At 46.9% G+C, this 20935-nt stretch overlaps 1 protein-coding gene across 2 annotated transcripts; it reads right to left on the bottom strand.

The window, feature by feature from the left end:
• Positions 1 to 9279: 9279 nt before the first annotated feature.
• On the bottom strand, positions 9280 to 19409 carry crlf3 (cytokine receptor-like factor 3). Of its 2 annotated transcripts, none has more exons than XM_030089586.1 (9): positions 19314 to 19409; positions 16143 to 16270; positions 14352 to 14559; positions 14172 to 14259; positions 13011 to 13188; positions 11333 to 11561; positions 11109 to 11247; positions 10924 to 11036; positions 9280 to 10807 (listed from the first exon to the last, which is right to left on the bottom strand). In XM_030089586.1, exons 2-9 carry the CDS (start codon positions 16257 to 16259, stop codon positions 10518 to 10520), a joined length of 1362 nt encoding a protein of 453 aa, XP_029945446.1. In that variant the 5' UTR covers positions 16260 to 16270; positions 19314 to 19409; the 3' UTR covers positions 9280 to 10517. The 2 variants fall into 2 exon arrangements, with proteins under 2 accessions (XP_029945446.1, XP_029945447.1); XM_030089587.1 differs by lacking the exon at positions 19314 to 19409 and adding an exon at positions 17653 to 17689.
• Positions 19410 to 20935: the final 1526 nt, after the last annotated feature.

Genomic DNA, 20935 nt, shown 5'->3' with positions numbered 1-20935 from the left:
AGTCGGGGGGCAACAGGGCGACGCCCACCCAGCGCCGGCAGGCCCACGTCTCCATCAGGTGCAGCTGTGTGTGTGTGTGTGTGTGTGTGTGTGTGTGTTCTTGTATTTCTATCCTTGTCGGGGCCAAATGTCCCCACAAGGATAGCAAAACGTGGAACGACGTGCCTTGTGGGGACCTTTTTCCGGTCCTAAGTAGGAGAAACAGTGTTTTCTTGACCATGTTGTTGTTACTGAAAGAAGTAAAAGTGCAAAAACATTTCTTTAGGGTTAGGCTTTGTTGTGGTGTGGGTTAGGGTTAGGGTAAGGGTCAGGGTTAGGGGCTAGACATGAATGGGAGTCAATGGAAGGTCCCCACAAGGATAGAAATACGAGACTGCGCGTGTGTGTGTGTGTGTGTGTGTGTGTGTGTGTGTGTGTGTGTGTGTGTGTGTGTGTGTGTGTGGCTCTGCAGCGCTGAGTTATCCCACTGAACTTTAACACAACACGCAGGTTCAGTGAATAATCCCGAGCAGATATATCACCCTGTTTCCATCTAACGGGATAAATCAGATGTTTTCTTTACGGAGTTGAGAGTGTTCAGATCAGACGCCCTCCGTCACACAGCCTGAGGGGTCGGGTTCTGCAGCCACAGTCACCGGACCACAGCGGGATTCAAACCTAGTAAACCAGAGACGGACTCTACAGCAGGTCCTGGACCCACCTGGGGGGCTCCTCCCAGGAGGACCTGCCTCTGAGGCCAGACCACCAGGGGGCGTCCCGATCAGCAGCTCCACTTTCAGTCGAGTTCTGGTTGAAGTCCTCAGTCTGTTCATGAGCACAGGTGGAGGTAAAGGTGGAGGTGGAGGTGCAGATCAATGGTAAACTGACAGCTTTGACTTACAGCTCCTCTTCACCACAACAGTCCAGTCCAGTACTGGATTACTGCAGACGGCCTCAGGATCCTCTGAGGACGATACCTGAACTCCTCCCCCTGGGGGAGGTCCTCCTCCACCCGGAGAGAACGTCACACCCTTTTTCCTGAGAGAACCAGGAACTCAGACATGGAATAGCTGATCTTCATCCCAGCAGCTTCACAATGTGAACCGTTCAGTAACGCAGGAGGTCTCCATGAGACAGAATCAGGACAACAATGCTTACGAAATTCCAGATTACAGAGCATCTTCCTCCTCTGACCCAGTTTATAGAGCATCTTCCTTCACTAACACCCAGACATCCAGATTACAGAGCATCTTGCTCCCACTAACTGATGTAACTTCAGTTCCACAACCTTCTAACTTCCAGTAACTTGATCTGCGCCGACGTCCTGCCGTATTCATTCCTCCGCTGTTGCCCTGTCAGGTCTGACACCTCAGATCTTATTGCCCCTGCAGAGTGAATCTGCCCCAGAGTGTGTGTTGATGGGGTGAAGCGGTGTGATCGCTCTGGGATGAGCTCCACAGGTAAAAATCAGCCGTACCAGATGGAGCTGACGGCTGTTTGCACCACCTCCGGGCCAAATGTGTGTTTGCAGAGCGAGAGAGAGAGAGAGTGTGTGTGTTTGCATGTTTGCCTCAGTGTGTGTGTGTGTGTGTGTGTGTGTGTGTGTGTGTGTTCTGATGCAGTCTTTGTCAGGAAGACACAGGCAGTGGGGTAATCCGACATCCATCACAGGCCTACAGAGCGACACACACACTCCGTGTAACAACCGGGAGACAATGGTCGGGGAAACAGAGGGAGGGCCCCTGTATTCATGACGGGGGGAGATGTAGGTGTTTCAAGGAAAGAATGAGGCAGCAAAGAAGCAGTGTGACAAAGCCGTTTGTGGAGCCATCAGTAAAAATCCTCAGGGAGGAAAAACACTGAGCGGAGAAACAGAGTTCAGAAACTACTAGAAAAAAATGTGTTTCATGTTGTTGAATTTCAAACGAGACACATTTTAAGGTCTATTTGTCTATTTCTGCCTTATTTTGGTCATTTTGTATCTAATTTGTGTCCTTTTGAAACCACAGCATCAAAGGGAAAGAAATAGCAGGAGTGGAACAGAAAATATCATTGTTCGCAGATGATATCCTCATTTATCTGAAGAATCCTAACTCATCGTGACCTATTTTAAGGACAGCTTTTAATGATTTTGGTATATTGGCACAAAATTTACGACCAAAAAACCAAAGTAATCACTTTCAATTAAGAGATATAAGACAGAGTTATAATTTAAATTGAGTGGGGATCAGAATCTATGAGGTACCTGGGTATGTATTCAACGAAAGAGTTTGGAAAATTTAAATCTTGAGATTACAATCAAATAATGACAAAGACAAAAGTAGATTTGGGTGAATGGAACCATATCTGGCTTTGGCATCAAGAGTGGAGGTGATTAAAATGGACGTTCTACCCTGGCTATTATACCTTTTCCAGAACCTTCCAGTTGAGGTGTCTGGAAAGGAATTTAAAGAATGGGACAAAGTTATATTTCGATTCATACGGAAAAGGGCCAAACCAAGAATAAAATATAGGACATTGCATTCGCCAAAAGGAAGGGGTGGTTTCGCTCTTCCCTGTTTAAATAGTTTTTTTTCCATCTGAGTGTTCTGTTAAATTTGTGTGATCCAGAGGATTCTGTGAGGAAAGATTAATAGAGGGGATCCCAATACAAGCTATGATGAGTGACAAAAAATTAAGGTTGAATTTTAAAGCAAGCATAAATCCATAGTTCAAAGTATCTGTTAAAATTCATACTGAAATTATGAAGACATATAAACTAATGAGCCAAAGTAGGTTTTTGAGTGACAGTAGTCTGATTTTGCACCTGATAAAACAGATTCCAGGTTTAAAAGGTGGGGAAATGGTCCCAGGATGCACTGGGAGGATATTAAGCAGAGATTCGATTTGAAGAATGAAGATTTCCACAGATACCTACAGCTACGGCATTATTGACGCAAGAAATTAAAAAAGTTGTCATGGAAGAATCGCAAGCAGAAATCATAACAGTCATGACGGAAGCATTCAAAACCTTAACATCTTGTGGGGACGCCCTCTGATTAATCAATATTGGACAGAAATAGAAAAGAAATTGATGAGTTCATGGAAATGAAGACTCCATTATGTATCTTGGAAGAGTGAAGATTCTCAATTTAGATGATATGGTAAAATGCTAAGAATCCTGCTGTCGGCTGGTAAAACAGCGCTAACCAGGAGATGGAGAAGTGATCTGATGCCTCAAGTGGAAGAATGGACGGATGTAGTGTTAAATATATAGAATACGGAAAAATGAACAGCATCACTTGGATTGAAGGTTGACAAATTTTAACAATATCTGTAAAAGATGGTTCCAGCACATGAGCGAGAGGATCCTCAGTTCAGCTCCCAACATGAAGGTGAACGTGGCGTTTTTTTCCCTCCCTGCGTCTTGTATGCAGTCTGAATGCTGTTAGAAGCTTGAGGAGAGGTCCTGGCATTTATCAGTGCTGTGTTTGTCCTCTGCGCTGTTGTGCTGTCCGGGTAACATCCAGGTAACATCCAGGTGAGTGAGTCACGGCAGCGACAGAACAATGCTCTCCGAATACCAAACACACTCTCAGCTTACACTCCGACACGTTTCACACACCAGCGCCGCTTCCCGTCACACACAGCCGCCACACAAGCTGCAGCAGCACCGACTACAGGTGAGTCCGGGATGCTGGGATTTTTCCTGAAACGACCATTAGTGACAGACATGCACAAAGATTTCCGTCTCCTTCTACTAATGAACGAAGCAGGACCAGCTGTGGCCACGAGGGGCAGAGTTCAGACGAGACGTGAACACCAAAAGGTGGAAGTGCTCAAAACGCAGAATTCAACGTCTTCAGAGACGATCACTGCCTGCAGCGCTTCACCAGATTTCACTTCTCAGTATCGACCGCCTGCTGTCCTCTTCTGCTTCGGTCTCTTCAGGAGTATCAGAGCAGCGATGTTCACACTGATGGACGCCCACAATTCTGTCTGGAAAGTGACACTGAGGCCTCCTTTACATGAAAATGATGGACTGAAAACTGCATCGTTTCAAATTTGAGTTTCAGAAGTTGTTGGAGGAGAGCAGTGCAAAATCCTGAATCCTTAAACTTCCTCTCCTCACATGAGCAGAAAAACTCTTCACTATGACCGTAGAGCTCATGAGCCCAACTCAGAGTTTCAGAAAATGCAGTTCCTCCCGTTCACATGGCGACAGAGGGTTTGGAAAACATTCCACCCTGGATGCTGCTTTCAGAAAGTTGTTTCCAGTGACTCTGAAAACAAAACAGCTGAAACTCAACAAAACGTTTGTGCTCTTCACTGAAAAGTGGCCCGACGGAGGGAGCAGCTCAGCTGGACACTTCGGAGGAGGCACCTGATTCAGGAGTGTCTGAGAAAGAAGGAGGAGGAGGAGGAGGAGGAGCAGCAGCAGGAGGTGCGTGCCTGCTCGTTCTCCGAGGCCAGGGTTTGACCTTGGCCGGGCGAGTCCAGACCTGCCTCTCAATGCAGAGCGAAGCCGCCTGCAGGACTTGGCCCGGCTCAATGAGAGAGGAAAATACCACTCAGCCCCCGCCGTCCCCAAACCTCCGCCTTTTTAACGACTCCTTTCTTTCTCCGTTTCGCTGGACTCCGCCGCAGCGCCTCGCTACATTTAGCACATTTTGCTGCTCCTTTTCTGAACTTTAATTTGATTTCTTTCTGGTTTTGTTTGCAGCCTTTGTGTGGCCGACGCTGTTTTCCATATCAGAGGCCGGCGGTGGTCCGGGACTCGGACCCCCGCCGGCCTCCGCTTGTTTGTTTGTTTCTGAGTTGATGGGAGCAGACGTGGGACGTTTTCCCTCTCAGATGGGGGGGTTTGCCTCTGCTATCAGTCGGCAGCAGCGGCGCTTTCTACCGGCTGATTTGTGACTCGACACCGCAGCGAGTTTTATCGACCAATCAGACGAGTCAGACCAAATATCTTCTAGATCAGAAACCGGTTTGGAGACGAGGCTCCGCAGCGTCACTGGAAGCTTTCTGAGGCGAGTTCCTGCAGCTGCGACCTGGGAAGGTTCCCAGTTGGACGTGTCTCTTCAGAACACTGCCCCTCATGGTTCCCAGAGGTACTGCACCATCGGACCGCGGCGACGGGTTTGGCGTCCTGGGGGTCAGGGAAGCAGGCCTGTGATCGGATGTTTACAGGTTCAAATCAAACAGCTGACAGGTCACCACTGTGTGTGCCTGAGCGTGACCCTTGACCCTGCTGCTCTCTGAATGTAGAGAGGGAATTTCCCAAACCAGATTAATAAAGTACGCTCTGTTTGTCATCAAGTAGCAGGTGGAGGCAGGAGATCCTCCTGCAGCACCTCGGCATTCTGGGAAAACTCCCGACCGAGGTGGGGGGTGGAGGGGCATTTACAAGAAGAGGGTGGGTGTGTGTGTGTGTGTGTGTGTGTGTGTGTGTGTGGTGATTTGGGGGGGTCCTCCTCCCCCTCATTCTCTGCCTTTCTCCCTCCCACATCCTCCTCCTCCTCCACCCTCTGTTTGCATTCCTCTCAGTTAATAAGTGTTTGTCTGATCCTCAGCGGGGGGTGTAAAGATCACCCCACACGAACACCACCCCCACACACACACACACACCCCCCCCACCCCCCGGTGATGCTCTGTTAACGCTGCACCGAGCCGTGACGGAGCTCAAGGCGCCGTTTACACCACGCCGCTGCTCAGAGACACTGGAAACGCAACTTCACTCCCATTGTGAGAGTTTAGAGTGTATTCTGCTCTGCAGTGTGTGTGTGTGTGTGTGAGGTTTCATTACTAAAACAGCCAAGAGATCCAACAAGTGGCCCAACATGAAAACTACAATTTAATATTTCATGTGAATCAACTAATGACATTACAGGATACAGAAACCCCCTCTAAGCACAGAATCCCGTCCTTCTGCTGGGCTGCTTTTCCTCTTCTGGGATAATGAGCTCAGTGGCTCAAAAACGTCCTGAAAGTTAAACCAAGTGGAGTTTTTCCTCCAGAGAGGCTGCGGTCAATCATTCCTGCTGCAGTTACTGGATCACACATTAAACCCCTGATGGCAGGAGGAGGGAAAACGTTTTTAAACTCACAGAGGTGAGATCTGTGAACTCAAGAACGCCTGACAGTCTTCAGGAAACTCGGCGAAGTCAGCGCCGAGTCTGAAAACCTGAACTGGATCCTCTGGAAGGCGTCGAACGTCCACAGACGCGTCGCTTCCATCAGCAAACAGAAGGCCCGAGGAGACCACCTCCTCACATCCTGACCCCCCCACCCCGGCCCTCCATGGGGCTGCGGTGGGGGGGTCATGTAGTGACTCATGCAAATTGAGGGTCAGATCAGACGTGAGTGAAATTTAAAGAAAAGGTGGGATGAAGTCAGGCTGAAGTTGGATGAAGACTTGGTCAAGTTTGAGTTCTGTGGAACCAAAACTAAACCAACATTGGGACAGCGTTCAAAGTCTAGCTAAAGTCTGGTTAAAGTTGATTTAATGTTAATATAACATGAAAGTTGAAGTCAGGTGTGTTTAAAGTTACACTTGAAAGAAACTCGTGGTGATGTTGGGTTAAGTTTGAGGCTCGTGAGCTAACACTGGCAGGTTGGGCTGGAGTTGGGTTCAGAACGTCAAAGTTGTGAAGTTCAGATAAATTCTGGCCTCCACCAGCTTCCGTCAGGTAAATCAGACGATTCATGTCAGTTCAGATGAAGACAAACCAACATGGAGGGTCTCAGTTTGACCCCTGACCCCACCCGACCCGAGACGTGAGCTCAGCTAACAAAACCCAACTCATGTTCTTACAAACCAGGAAGCATTGGACTGCTTCTGCCCCTCAGGTCCACCAGGACCCCCCCGCTGCACCCCCACCCTCCTCATTCCTGAAAGTCAACAATAAACCAGGTTTCCAGTAAGCCGGATGCCTGTCCGAGCCCTGCCCGTCCCCATGGCAACCACTACGAGGGTCTGCGGCCCCGGGTGCTCCGGCCAAGCCCGCCCGCCCCATGAGCCCGTTGAGCCGACACGGATCCAGAGACGCCGTGTTTAAGCCCCGCCCCCTTTTCTCACAGGAGGCGCTGGATCGGACGCTCGGCCCGGACAGAGCAAACAGGCGTCAGCGCCGGGCCGTGCTTTACTGCCTCGCCGGCCCTCCTTTTGTCAGCCGTGACGTCAGCCCCTCCGGGGGACACGCCGCCTTTGTCCGGGAGTCGCCACATCTCATTCACGGCCGCTTAACTCCAGGGTCCGCGGCGACGTGGGGGTCTTTCAGGACCCCCCCATTCCTTAATCCAGCAGTACGATACGAGGGGCCACGGGCCACTCAGCTCCGGGCGGCCGGGGGGGGTAAGGTCACGGTGGAAGCAAGGTCGGAGGGACTGAGACGCTTCAATGGATTCAGTGTGTGAGTGAGTGTGTGTGTGTGTGTGTGTGTGTGTGTGTGTGTGTGTGTTTTGTGGGTGGGTGAGTGATGTCGTGAAGCTCCTCTAAACACTCAATAACAAAATGGCATTCTGACAACAAAGCAAGGCCATTTTACTGGAATTGACCTTTGTTGGTTGACCACGCCCCCTTTCCCCCATTAACCAATCACTGGAAAGCACAGCTGGAAAGATTTTAGGGATGCCAGTGATTGGCTGAGAGCAGACTGACAGGTTGCAGTTGTAGCATCGCTACACCGTCCCTCTGCAACTGAAGTCCCTTCTACTCATCACCATGTCTAAAACAGACTCATTTCACAGGAAATACTGATTTCAAAAAATGTCCACACCATGAAGGAATGCTGTTTCCAGAAAGTTCCAGATGTTCCAAAACTTTTTTTTATGTTGAGAAATGTAAAAAAAAATTCAGAATTGTGAAAAAATATAATTTCTGACACAGAAACTAGAAGCAGTTTCATGAAAAAGGTCAAAAAAGAACAAAGGTCAAAGGTGAGCTGTGTAAAAGATTGTATGTGGGCTCCCTCTGGTGGACAGTTGTGGAACTGTGTGTGTGTGTGTGTGTGTGTGTGTGTGTGTGTGTTTGTGTGTGTCACGTCTGTGTCATAAATATAATTTTTAAACAGAAATATTAAAAAAATGAGGTGAGGGGATTTTTTGAACTTAAATAAAAATAACTTTTGAATAAACTTTTATTATAATAGTAATTACTATTAGCATAATAGTAACTGAGCGGTAGAGGGAGATTTTTAAGGCCCTGTCAACAGAGTTTGGGCTGAAGACGATCAGGAAATGAGAAGCTGTTCAATAAGTGGTCATTATTTATTTCTAAATCAAAGGTGGCGTCTCTGTGATGCTGCAGGGTCTTGAAAAGGCAACTTATTTCTGCCTAAACAATGAATTTAGATAATTTTCCCTTCCTTTACCTCATTGGTATCTGAGGACTTGAGATGATATTTGTTTTGTTTTCATGTCTAATAAAAGTCCAAAATTATTGAAATATTTAAACTGAAAGAGTAAGAATAAAATATTTAATACGTAGATATTTATATGTACAAGGCAAAATTAATATTTCCAAGCTAACGGGTGAATAAATGCATAAAAAGAGAAGATCTTGACAGTAAAAAAAAAGTTTCAGCCGTGTTTCGGGTGGGCTGGTTCCCGTGTTAAATGGTGCCCGGCGTGAAAGCTCAGCGCGTGTGCCTGCAGCTGACAGCCACGATTCAACCAGATCCAACACATGTTCATCAACGTTGGAAAAACACACAAAAAGTAGGACTTACTGAGATCACAACAAGGGACGCTCGCGGAGGCCCATCAGTTGACAGGGAAACCAGATAAGACGAAACACCGCCCGAGCAGATCAGCTGTTACCTGCAAACAAATCAGCTGCTCAGAAAAAGAGCTCTACTTACTGTCAAGTCCGGACAACAGCAAGTTTTACAGAACAGGGTGAAACTCAAGAAAAAGAAACGAAGAACCAGACGGTTTAAAAAACGGAGCCTGTCATAGCTCACGTTTCAATCAAGCAATGATATAAATGACCTTACCTTTACTTAGAAATGAAGTTTTTGATACCCCTGACCAATATTTCCTTTATTAGCTTCCGCATGGACTGAAAGTTCAGTTTGAAAAATAATTTGGTGATTAAAGTCCCCCTCTATCTCTTCTTCTGCAGCAGTCTGAGTTTGCGGACTGTCGAGCGCCCCCTGCCACCAGGCAGGAGGACTGCCTGCGTCACCAAACAAGCTTTTTCACAAAAACCGGAAATACGCAATAACCGGGGAACTTTTCTTCCGGTCAAGTGACACTTTTTCGATTTTTTCTCGATATTATGGGATTATGGGATTTTCAAAATAAAAAAAACAATTTTATGTCACAACAAAACATTTTTTTTTATTGAATAAAACGGATTCCAGCAGTGAACACAAAACACAATGTTCATGTTTGACCAGCAGGGGCACTGCTGTCCTCGTTTTTCAGTTTGAGAGCAGAAAAAAAGCTTTTAAGACATTTTATTTGCTGGTTTCAGGACATTTTTGTACCACAAAGCGAAGCCAAACCGACCTCAATTCAAACACAACAACACAAACGTGACGATACAAACAGCTGTGGTGATGAAAGATGAGTTTTTAACAGTTACTTGATGCCGTAAAAGTCCTCCAAGCATCCACTATAAACATAAATATAAACCAGTTTCATTTTCATTGGAAAGTTTGTTTGAGCCTGAATCAGAAAACGAAAAAAGAGACAAAAACACTTTGAGCAGATTCACCCTGTGACTCACATCTGAACCATCAGAAGTTCACTGAGAACAAAAACAGGAAAATAAACAAAAAAGTTCATCAGGATTTAAAAAAAAAAAACAGTTAAAATGAGGCAGAAAAAAGGAGCAAAATTCCTCATTGCTGTGCTTTAATATTCAAGTGTTAATCATTAAGAGGAAAACAGGAAGTCCTCACAGACACACAGACCCGCCCACAACTATACGAGCTGCTTAATTATCATTTAGCGATTCAAAAAATAAAGTCGTAAAACCATGGTTAAAATCTGGGTGTGGGAACGTTATTCAAGACAACTTTAAACAAAAATAGAAAAAAAAAGGAATAAATTCAGACACAAACAAGGAGTTAAAAAAGAAAAGAAAGAAAAACACTGAGGTTTAAACAGTGAAGACTGTGAAAGTTTCAGAATTTTTTTTTTGAAAAGCTGTTCTGCTAAACTCCGCCCACTGAGCGGTTTTTTCTGAAGCTCCACCCATCAAGCTGGGTTTAACAGGCTCTGTCCTAAGCCCCGCCCACTAGGCCCAGGTCAGTGAACTGTTTAACATCAGGCTTGTCCGTTGGACGAACCTGTCCAAGGCCCCGCCCCTCATTCTAATTTATATTAAACGTTTCCCGGAGCTCCGCCCATCAAACCTGTTTCACTTCCTGTCTCGACCGTTTTCTTGTCTTTTGGCTCAAAAAGTGTAAAAAATGCTCGTGTTCGCCGCCCTGCTGGAGGAGCACGGCGATGAGAGTTCGTCTTTGTGGAAACGTCCGGAAATCAAACCAGCAACCTCCTGCAGGAGGCTTTAATACTGACGAATGTGAGTTGAACGGATGCTGAAGAGGCTAGAAGACGAGGACCTTCCAGCCGGAGTGGGCGAAGGAGCAGCCGAAGTAGAGGCAGTCCACCGCCTGCTCCACCAGCCAGTCGAACACCACCTCGCGGTTCCCCGAGCCGATGGTGACGCGCAGCTTGAAGCTGCAGCCGTCGCTCAGCTGCAGCCGGCCGCCGCCGCCGCCGCCGCCGCTGGGGGCGGGCAGCAGGTTCACCACCTCCATGTCGAAGGTCACCGACGAGCCCACGCTGACGGCCGGCAGCTGGTTCGTCATCTCCTTCCCGTTGACGAAGACGGCGCCTGAGGACCGGACAGGACGGGACGGGACGGGCTCAGACACTTCTGGAACGGTGTGTGCGCGCGTGTGTGTGTGTGTGTGTATGTGTGTGTGTGTGTGCGTGTGTGTGTGCGCTTACCGCTGGTGGAGATGCAGACCGCTCGGTCTCTCTGTAACGACTCCTCCTGCTGCTCGCTGTCGATGCAAACGCCCAGACTGTCCCTCCGATCCAGAGGACCGGCCGCAGAGATCCTGCACACCACAGAGGGGCGCTGTAGAGTGGAGCATGAAGTGTGCGTGTGTGTGTGTGAGAGAGAGGCGTACTTGAAGGTGAGCGTCTGTCCACAGAAGTAGGTGGGGCTGTTGGAGTAGAGGACGGGGCATCGTGCCTGGCAGGCGTCGTTCCGCAGGGCGATGTTCCTCCTGCTGCTCAGGATGTAGCCCTCCGTGCCGGGACGCCACTCTGAGGTAAACAAACAAACAGGTCAGGCGTGCGGGGTCAGGCGCGCGGGGTCAGGCGCGTGGCCCCCAGCGGTCCCTGAACGCACCGTGCGGCGTCAGCGTGGTGTATCCGGCCTGCGGGACGCTCCAGGGGCTCCACTCGGTGCGGCCCTCGCCGCGGGCGCACACCCGGAACTGGTGCTCGGTGTGGGGGTCCAGGTGGAGCACCAGGAACTCGCACTCCCTCCCGATGTAGGCGTCCTCGTACTGGCTCCCCCCGCTGCCCGAGCGCCGGTACTGCAGCCGGTAGTCAGCGGGGGTGAAGTCCTCGTCCACCTGAGAGCAACACGACGGTTTATACTCTATATCCAGCTGCTGAAGGATCTTTATTTCTGATATTAAACATTGAAGAATTAAACATAGATATTTCAATGTCAGCGTTTTTTTTTTTATTATTTATTATTAATTTAGGTGCATTAGGGAGTTTGCACTTTTCATGCGAAACAGCGCCCCCTGCAGGCCTTGGGCGTAACTGCAGCTTAGTGAAAAACTGTGGCTCGCGTGCACGGAACAGGGGAACTCCTTCCTCGCTCTTTTAGTAGCGCTCAAGTAAAATGTAAGTTTCTTCTGCCTGGTGGGTCTGTGCTGGAGCTGTGGCAGTGCCAGAAGCCGGTCTGTTCTGACTTTGTGGAAGATCCACCCTCAGTACTGCTCAGTTGTTGCTCGTTAAGCATCTGGCGGAGTAATGGCGGACAAAACGAAACCTAACTAAATCAGGCCAGCCGGAGCGTGCATTACGTCATTCCTTTCAAATTCTCCCCCAAAAAATTCCGGTGCCGGACCGGCACTGCGACTTTCAAGTGACAATTTAATGCTGTTAGCGGTACTTACTATGAATATATAAGGTACACACCATTGAATATTTGTAACATATTTATGGTGGAAAATAAGTATTTTTAAAGTTGAAAAACTCCTTAATGCACCTGTAATAAAAAAAAAAAAAACGGACCCATTTACAGCTTTATAAAACTTCTATTTAGTGCATTTCTTTCTGGTAAATTTGTATCATTCTTCCATCACTTTTCAATCATTTGGAGAAACCGAAAAAATATCAGGGTTTTTTACAGTAATTTAAAACTTTTTTTAACCAAAAAAAGCTTTGGTCAATTTCTCCAAATTATTTATTTTTTTTACAACAATGTTCTTTTTTTTGTCAATTCACGCTTTCTAGAACTTCTAAAAATCAGCATTACCATGAAAAATAATGACATTCGTATTTTTCATCTATATAATTAAACGCTTCAGACAATTTTCAGCATTTTTCTGTATATCAATAAAGCTTAAAAAGAAAACAAACTAGAAATTAGCTTTCTTTCCAGTTCATGCTGGGCATTTTTCTTGTCTTTACTTAATTTATGGGATTTTTAAACTTCTCAATATTCTATTATCTTACCAGTATTTCTTAATTTTGTCAATTTCTCTGAATTAGTTATTTTTATACAACATGTTCATTGTCTTGGGATTATAATCTTGTAATAATTGACAGATTTCCCATTAAATTTTTGGTATTCTTTAATAATATTGTGCTTAATTTTCTACCATTAGTAAAGGTTTTGTAACTGAATTTTTAAATGTGACATTCCTCCATATGTTGAGTGGAGCTGTGTTTCTATCATCTCAGGATGTTGCAGGAGAGTTTTTCTAACATTCTTCTTCATTTTCTCCCCGACATTCATCACTTTAGCCACTGAACTGATGACCTGACCCGGGAGCCGCCTTGCTGACCTTGCACCAGCGCACCAGGACGCCCCCCGGCCGCTCCTGCAGCTCCTCGATCTGGACGGGGGGGTGGGACGACACCGAGCCGTGGTGGGACACCCGCTCCCTCAGCAGGCCCAGCAGGGAGTCGTCCAGCTGGGCCGAGACGCTTGGGACGTCCACCAGGGCCGGGACCTCCGGGAGGCTGCGGGGACAGGAAGGAGAGGCGTCTCTCAGCTGATCTCCTGTGCCGCTGGTCTCAGGGGTTCCACCGGGTCAGGGGTCGGCAACCCTTGGCACGCGTGGCACTAACACTGGGCACGTTTACATGCCACCCATATAATGGCTTATAAGGCAGAGCGGATGTGTCATGTAGACGTCCGAGTGGATCTGCTTCACTCTGAGCGGACTGTATTTCGGAGCCGATTGTACGAGGTGGTGTAGACCGATCGTTAACCCGCTCCGTGTCTCATATAAAAGCTGCCTGACAGCGGAGCGAAAAAAACGGGGGATTATTTGTTCCGCATGCACGTAGTGACGTGACGACGTGCTCAGTAAACGGGAAACAGGACTGTCAAAAACAAGCAGAAAAACATCTTTTTAATAAAAACCCCGAGAGAAAAAACACTGGAGAGAAGAAATGGAAGCAAATCGCGCTACAGCGAGTTGTTTAAAGAGCTCCATAGCAAAAAACGAGTGATCGCCCCGCCGGTGTTATGGATTAACTGGTTCCTGTGTTAACGAGTGACGGCGGACTTCTGTGTAAACACATGCTGATAACAGCAGCTGTTAAAGTAAGACTCATAAAAGACTTTAAACTTCACTGTAACTGTAGAAAACCGACGTTCGCTAGATCGACTTCAAGTCTCATTCATCTATTGGTCACAAGTTAACACGGGCACCAGTTAATTCGAAACATGAGCATGCAGAGCACAAAACACAAAGTTTATGAAAGCACTTTTTGGAGTAACAGAAAAAATATCTTTAAAGATATGTTTGTATCTGCTTTATCTGAAAGGAATACATTTCCAGGTATGTTGGAAATCTTTTTTTATTTTGTGTTAACTTGCATTTTAGTTGATAATGGCACACACATTGATGAGAAAATTTTAAACTGGCACTCCATGACAAAAAGGTTGCCGACCCCTGCACCAGGTGTTCCACCGGGTGTTCCACCGGGTGTTGTACCTGTCCAGCTGGATGTGCATGGCCTTCTTCGTGAAGCTGCCCAGTTTGTCCTCCTTCTCTCCCAGTCCGCACCGTAAAGCTGCCTCTCCTGCACACACACACACACACAGGCTGATGAGCCTCACCTCCTGCAGTGCCCCCCCCCCCCCCCCCCCCCCCGTCCCCCCGGCCCCCCCTCACCCTCCCTCAGCAGCTCGTCGGCCTGCCCCACGCCGTGCTCGATCAGGCTCTGGCAGTCGTCCAGCGGTTTGATGCTGTCGGCCTCGATGGCGTCCACCTCGGCCAGCAGGGCGTCCAGACGCTCCGCCAGCAGCCGGCCGGCCGCCGCCTGCAGCTCCATGAAGTGCCTGCGGAGGGCCTCGCGGGCCTGACCCGCGCTGCCCCGGACCTGGTGGGGGGGGGGGGGGGGGGGGGGGGGGGGGCAGTGTGTTATGGTCCATCTACTGAGCATGTGTTACCGGAAAGCTGCGTTTTCACCCGTTTACATGTCGCCATGTAAACAGACACCCAGAACGCAGTGAAAGTTTAGTTAGCGTTTTCACTTCAGTTGGTTGCCATGGAAACAGGCGCCGAAGCTGAGCTGCTGAGCCTGCTTCACTCTGCTGGATGTGCTGCTGCTGCTGCTGCTAACGACCAACACTCCGCTCAGGAAGCTAACTGGTTAGTCATCTGCAGAGGTCATGTTTCACTTCCTGTTAACACACACACACACACACACACACACACACACACACACTCACGCACAGGGAGGAAGCGGAAGCCTGATTGACAGCTGCAGCCTGATAAAGGAGCGACGATGAGAATGGAAACACACGCCTGTGTGTGTGTGTGTGTGTGTGTGTGTGTGTGTGTGTGTGTGTGTGTGTGTCTGCTGTTATCAGGCCGACGCAGATCGATATTTTCGGACGTGTGTGACTCTAAAAATAAGACATTTGTGGCGACGGGGAGAAGACGAGCGCTGCTCTGTTTGGACTCAGAGGAAAGATGCTCTATGATAGCATTGTCTCAGATCTCACACACACACACACACACACACACATCGTGTGCGTGTGTGCGTGTGTGTGTGTGTGAGTGAGTGTGCAACGTTTCCTGGATAACATGGAGTCATCTGTGTGGGGGAAGCAGAGGCGGGGGGGTCATGGGAAAGAAGGGATAACCTCACTGGAGCTCAGATAAGACGGCTCTCAGTCTGAGTCGCTCTGACGGTCTGCGGGACGGCAGGGTGTCTTCTGGGACGATGGAGGAAGACTCACGTCTCCATGAGGTTTCTGAGCAGGCAGCAACATGGTTCATGTATAAATCACACATTTCTCACATACTTTGCACTCCCATGCTGAATTTTACGCCTGAGAGCGTTGTGGAGTTATGGAGGCCATCTTGGATTCAGGGGATGATGAAGGAGCTGTTTCAGATCTTTCTCTCAGCCGGTCCTGCATGTTGCTTCCTGCACTGTGGACCCTTCAGGATATTGTTCAGTGTTTTCTGTGAACTGTTTGGTCTACTGAGTCAGTCAAAAGTATCGTTTTCATTTGATTTTGCAGATTTCTGCAGCGAGTTGTAGATTTGCTGGATAACAAACAGTCTTTCTGAGACTCTGGAGGACTTCTGGGCCTGTCCGGAGGATCTTCCTCCTTCCCCACACTTCAATACATGAAGCACTGGAACGCAACACCATTTGAAAAATCATACCAAATATGGAAAAAGGCCAGGAGCTCAGAACCCAGGCGAGCGCGGCAGAAGAGGAGCTGAAGAAGTGTGGAAGCAGCAGCAGCAGCGGCGGCGCTCTGCTTGAAGGTTTTCTCTGACAGGAAATAGCAGCATTGTTTACAGTGAGCAGCTGGAGGGGTAAATCTCAGCAGCAGGGGGAAGGAAGAGATATCAGAGACGGGGGGGGGGGGTTGCTGGGTCTCCTGGGAGTCCTCCCGTCACCGCGGCCCGGCCGGACTCCGCTCCGCGGCGCCCTGGACGTACCTGCTTGCGCGCCTGGTTGAGGCCATTCAGACGCTGCTGCAGCTCGCTGCGGTAGTTCTGCGCCGCCTCGATGCTTTCCTTCGCCTCCTGCAGAAGTAAATCCACCTCCACAGACATCCTCCGACGCCCTGCAGCAAACCAGAGACGAAACCAACCGTCAGCGAGAAGAAGAAGAAGTGGACCGTCTGGTTCTGATTCACCTGCTGAGAAACAACTCCACACACTGTTTTCAACGAGTTCAACGGTTTGTACTTAGAAAGATAAACTACAGGGTCTGCAGAGTTCTCTACCAACACACTCTCATCATTCAGAAATTAGAAACACGCTTTTTCCAAACACTCTTTCAAATTCCACAGCTTTTCCAGAGGTATGAGGAGGAGAAAGCTGCTGTCAAATCTGTTTGGGACTGAATCTGATGAAACAAGCGTCGGCATCTTCTTGGAGTAATATTCTCATACAAACTGAAGGCAGTTGATTCTGATTTACAGAGGTTTTACAGGTTTTAAAGAGACAAGCTGGATATTACATCTTCTATCTTAAAACATTCAGATTTTTAATCCACTGAAACATGAATGATGGAAGAGAGGTTTGAGCACAAAAACCAGCAGTGCGTCTGAGAGGAAGTGAGCAATAAGAAAATAGACGACTTCCTCCCATCAGTTTCACTGTGACGTTCCCCCGGCAGCAGGGGGCGCCGAGCCACGGGGGGCCCATCGTGACCTTCAACCACCGGCCCACAGTTTCATTTTCACTCAGATTAACGGAGCTCTTCCTGTGACCTTCACGTCTTCTCAAAGTTAAAGGAGTGTGAATGTCAGGTAAACACTGGCGGCGGCGGCGGCTCTCAGTCTGGAGCTGAAACGGTTCCTCTGGATTCTGCCTCCAGGACTCCAAACGCTGGACACACATTTCAGAGCAGCTTGAAGGCTTTAGCTCGTAGTTGGACGACTTCAGGCTTCCTCTCTGCCCGAACCGTCCTCAACTCTTTCGATATGACGAAGTCTCGATTCCAGAGTTGACTGTACGGGTAACGATCTGCTCAGTGGTGAAACTACCTGAACGTTCTGCTGCGGTTTCCTTCGCGGCGCCTAAAGAGGAAGTCGCACCACAGCTTTCACACTTCTGCCACTCACTCATCGACGCTTGGCGGGCAACTCTGATCACTGGGAGAGCAACACGAAGTCTAAATATCTCTTCAACCGCGAGGAAAAGAAGAGACTGAGCGGCTTATAAAGAAAACCAAGAGACGAGAATGTGGGAGTGTTTCGTGACGTTCTGCTCGCACTCATCAGACAGAGTCCTGAATGAAATTTCCATCTGATTAAGACTGAAACAAACTCTCAGTTGACTCCAGAAAACATATAAATTCACTCATGGATGCAAATTTGAAGCCGAGTGATTATTCAGGCATGAAGCTGCTGGTTTGTTCTCACACAGGAAACACCCACATCAGGAGACACCATCTCTCTCTCTTTCTCTCTCTTTAAAACCTTATGTTGGTCTCCCCTACCTCACTCCTTAATCCTGCAGTTTATAATCCCTCGTTCCCACTCGGAGGTGAAATCTGAGCTCTGGGCTGAGCACGGTTTTGTGATCGGGGCGTGGTTGGATGGTGAACGGACACACGAGTTTCTCCTTCCGTCTTCGCTTCTGCTGCTTTTTGGACACGAGGAAGAGAATATTGAGAATATTTGGGTCAACGTGTGAGGACTCACAGTCTGCTGTCACACACATCACTCACACTGTTTACAGTCGGGGAGAAACACGCTCCAGACCGGCTCAGCAAAAAGCCCAAAACCAAGTTCAGGTAGAGACACTTCTTCCTCCTCTGTCTGTCTGCAACAGCTGTGAATTCAAAAATCTTTGAAAATCTGGCAACTGTAACCTCTTGATATTTCCTCCACTATTAAGCAGGAAGTAAAAGAGCCAAGTAGAAGTAAAGGTTGAAGTTTCAGTTCGCCTGGAGAGTAGCAGCCTCACATCATCCAAATTACTCCCAGGGTGAAAAAGGATTCTGTGTTTTTGACACATATCGTTTATGTCAGACTGAATTCATACCAACCTACATTAATTTGTGTTGAAAATGAAGAAAGTTCAAGTTTTCCTGTCTAAAATCTTGTTTATTCATCGTTCAGTACTTGAGTATCCATGTTTGTATGGACTACAGGACAGACACAAACAGTCCAGTGAACCTGACAAATGAGCTGAAAGGCAGAATAATACGAGCACAGATTGCTCTTAGTTGACAGGCTGCTTTGCACTTGAATGCCTCATTGTGTTTTGACCTGATTTTAATGTTGCTAAGTGTCATCTTTCGTTATGTGCTGCACGCTAACGACACAGCTATGTGAGGCATTCAAAGCCACCTTATTATTATTATTAGACCAGACACAGAGAAAACCAGCGGAGACACAGGAGGAGACATCAGACATGTCTCAACTCGCTCACTACAGCTTCCTTATTTTGAAGTTATTTTCAAGTGAAGCATGAACCAAGCATTTACAGCTGCCCCAGTTTCTGTTTCAGCTGAAGAATGTATAACATGTATAATTACACAGTGTGTGTGTGTGTGTGTGTGTGTGTGTGTGCGTGTGTGTGTGTGTTTGTGTGTGTGTGTGTGTGTGTCAGGGTGGGAGATGTGACCCTGTTAATCTCAATTATAACTGCTGTGTGAGGAACTTCCCCTGAACTCCGTTCAGAAATCACGTATTTTTAAGTTTGAGCTTCTCCCATCAACCCTACACACCTCAACATGACACATAATGTAGCTTTTAAGACTTAATCACGTGTTATTGAAAATTCGGCACAGAACAACGCCACTTAATAACACGTTTTTAATCTGTAGCACCCATTTAAAAAACTAAAGTCCAACATTTTGGTAGAGATGATGATAAAACACACAAACAGTCAAGGAATAGTTGCATATAATCACAGGTACATTAACTCTAAGCAGTGCAGTTCGGCTTCATGCAGATATGATACTAAAATTAGCTTTTGGGCCACATTTGAGCCATTTTTAGCTCAGAAAGTCGTGACAATGCAGAGGAAAGTTGATGCTAGCTCGCTTCAAACCAGACGGAGAAAGGCAGCAAATACGCCCAAAGCAGAGAGAAATTACACGCTACAGTGAAAAGCCTTCCTCGGTGTGGGGGTAAAAACTCTTATATGTACCTTTTTTACTGCTTTCTGGAGGTCATTTCGTGTTGGAGTTATGAATCAGCTCCGCCGCCGCTCGACGTGTGCTCAAAGTTTCACTCAAGTCCAAAAATGACACTTCCGAGGCTTTAAGGGCAGCAGCCAATCAGGAGCGAGATCGTTTTGATCGACAGCGCTGTGAGCCAATAGAACAGAGACGAGCGCTGTTGTCCCGCCCTGATTAAAATAGCTTCAGATCGGAGCTGGACTGATGAAATAAGTTGATTAAAAGACACAATCTGGACCATAAACACATAAATTCTCTCTAAAAGACACAAACGTCATATTTTATTCGTCAAATAGTTGCACAATATAGACTAGTCAAATAAATCAATGAACAACAAGTTTTAAATTTATAGCAACATTTTAAATGTTTATGGAATTTTCACACATTTGGATAACAATATTTTATAAGTCTGAAGTATATATTTTTTAATATTATGTAATTTTTTTCATATGTCTGGCTCTTTTGGATGATGGATTTTTGTTCCAAATTAACAAAATGCATAAGATTGACACATAAATATAAACTTGCGTAAAATAGGTTGTTACTGTATTTTGACAAGATGCTCAGCGCATCTGTTACTTGCGCTGAGCAATCTGTAGATTACGCAAAGCGCCCAGAAGCGCTCTACACACAAGTCTTTCTGATTAGATGAGTGATTGAAAACCTGAACGGCTCTGGACTCGAACCCGCAACCTCCAGCTCATGAAGTAGTGTCAGAATCAGCCGATTCACCATGGACTTCATACCAACGTTTGACCTTTTTCTGAGCATGACTTTCTGCTCACAAAGTTTGCTCATTTAAAGCTTCCTCCATAAAAATCTCAAGCTTTTACTAATGTTATGTGCATTTCTGTACATTTAGCGCAACTGCTCATTTTGTACCAATCGACTCCTGAACGTTTACTGAAAGATTTCATCCCTTTATCACTATGTTCTTTGCATTTGTGAAACTCTTTGTTAACTTCACCTCTCTTTCTACGAATTTGTTACAACTTTGACTTCATCTTTTGCACCTCATTCTGACTCTTATTTTCCCTGGTCATTATCAATCTCCTTTTGTTAATTTCCTGATTATTTAATACATCTTTTAGGTCATTTTGCATCTCTTTGAAGTAATTTAGTTCAAATTTCTGATCCTTTTATGTTTTATTTCTATCAATATGTGCATTTTTTGTGTATATTCTGCAGCATTACCATGTGATTAATGCCTCATATTGTGTCTTCACAGTTGTATGTTTGTCATTAAGTTGTTTTTTACTCGAGTCAGAACAGAAAATACAACGAAGAATGTATTGATTACCATTTAGATTCCAGTTAAAGTAACAGACGTGGCTCGTGCCTCCAGTGGCTCAGTCTGTGTGGAGATACGTCGCCCTCTTGTGGCGTCTAGAGGATCTGCAGGGTTTTCAATTTTGGCGACACTCAGAACAGAATAAAATGTTTTAATAGTTCCAGAAGGAAAAGTTTTAAGGTTTGAACTTACCAGAGTCACTAAAGTCGACATGACTCAGCGAGAGTGGAGTTATGGGGTGTCTGAACGACAGTAATAATTGTTTCATGATGATTTTAACTATAAATAAATAAAGACAGA

The sequence above is a fragment of the Salarias fasciatus genome, chromosome 4, assembly GCF_902148845.1.
Source record: "Salarias fasciatus chromosome 4, fSalaFa1.1, whole genome shotgun sequence".
NCBI lineage: Eukaryota > Metazoa > Chordata > Actinopteri > Blenniiformes > Blenniidae > Salarias > Salarias fasciatus.
Note: the sequence above shows the minus strand (reverse complement) of the source record. Positions and strands in the feature narration are given on the sequence as shown.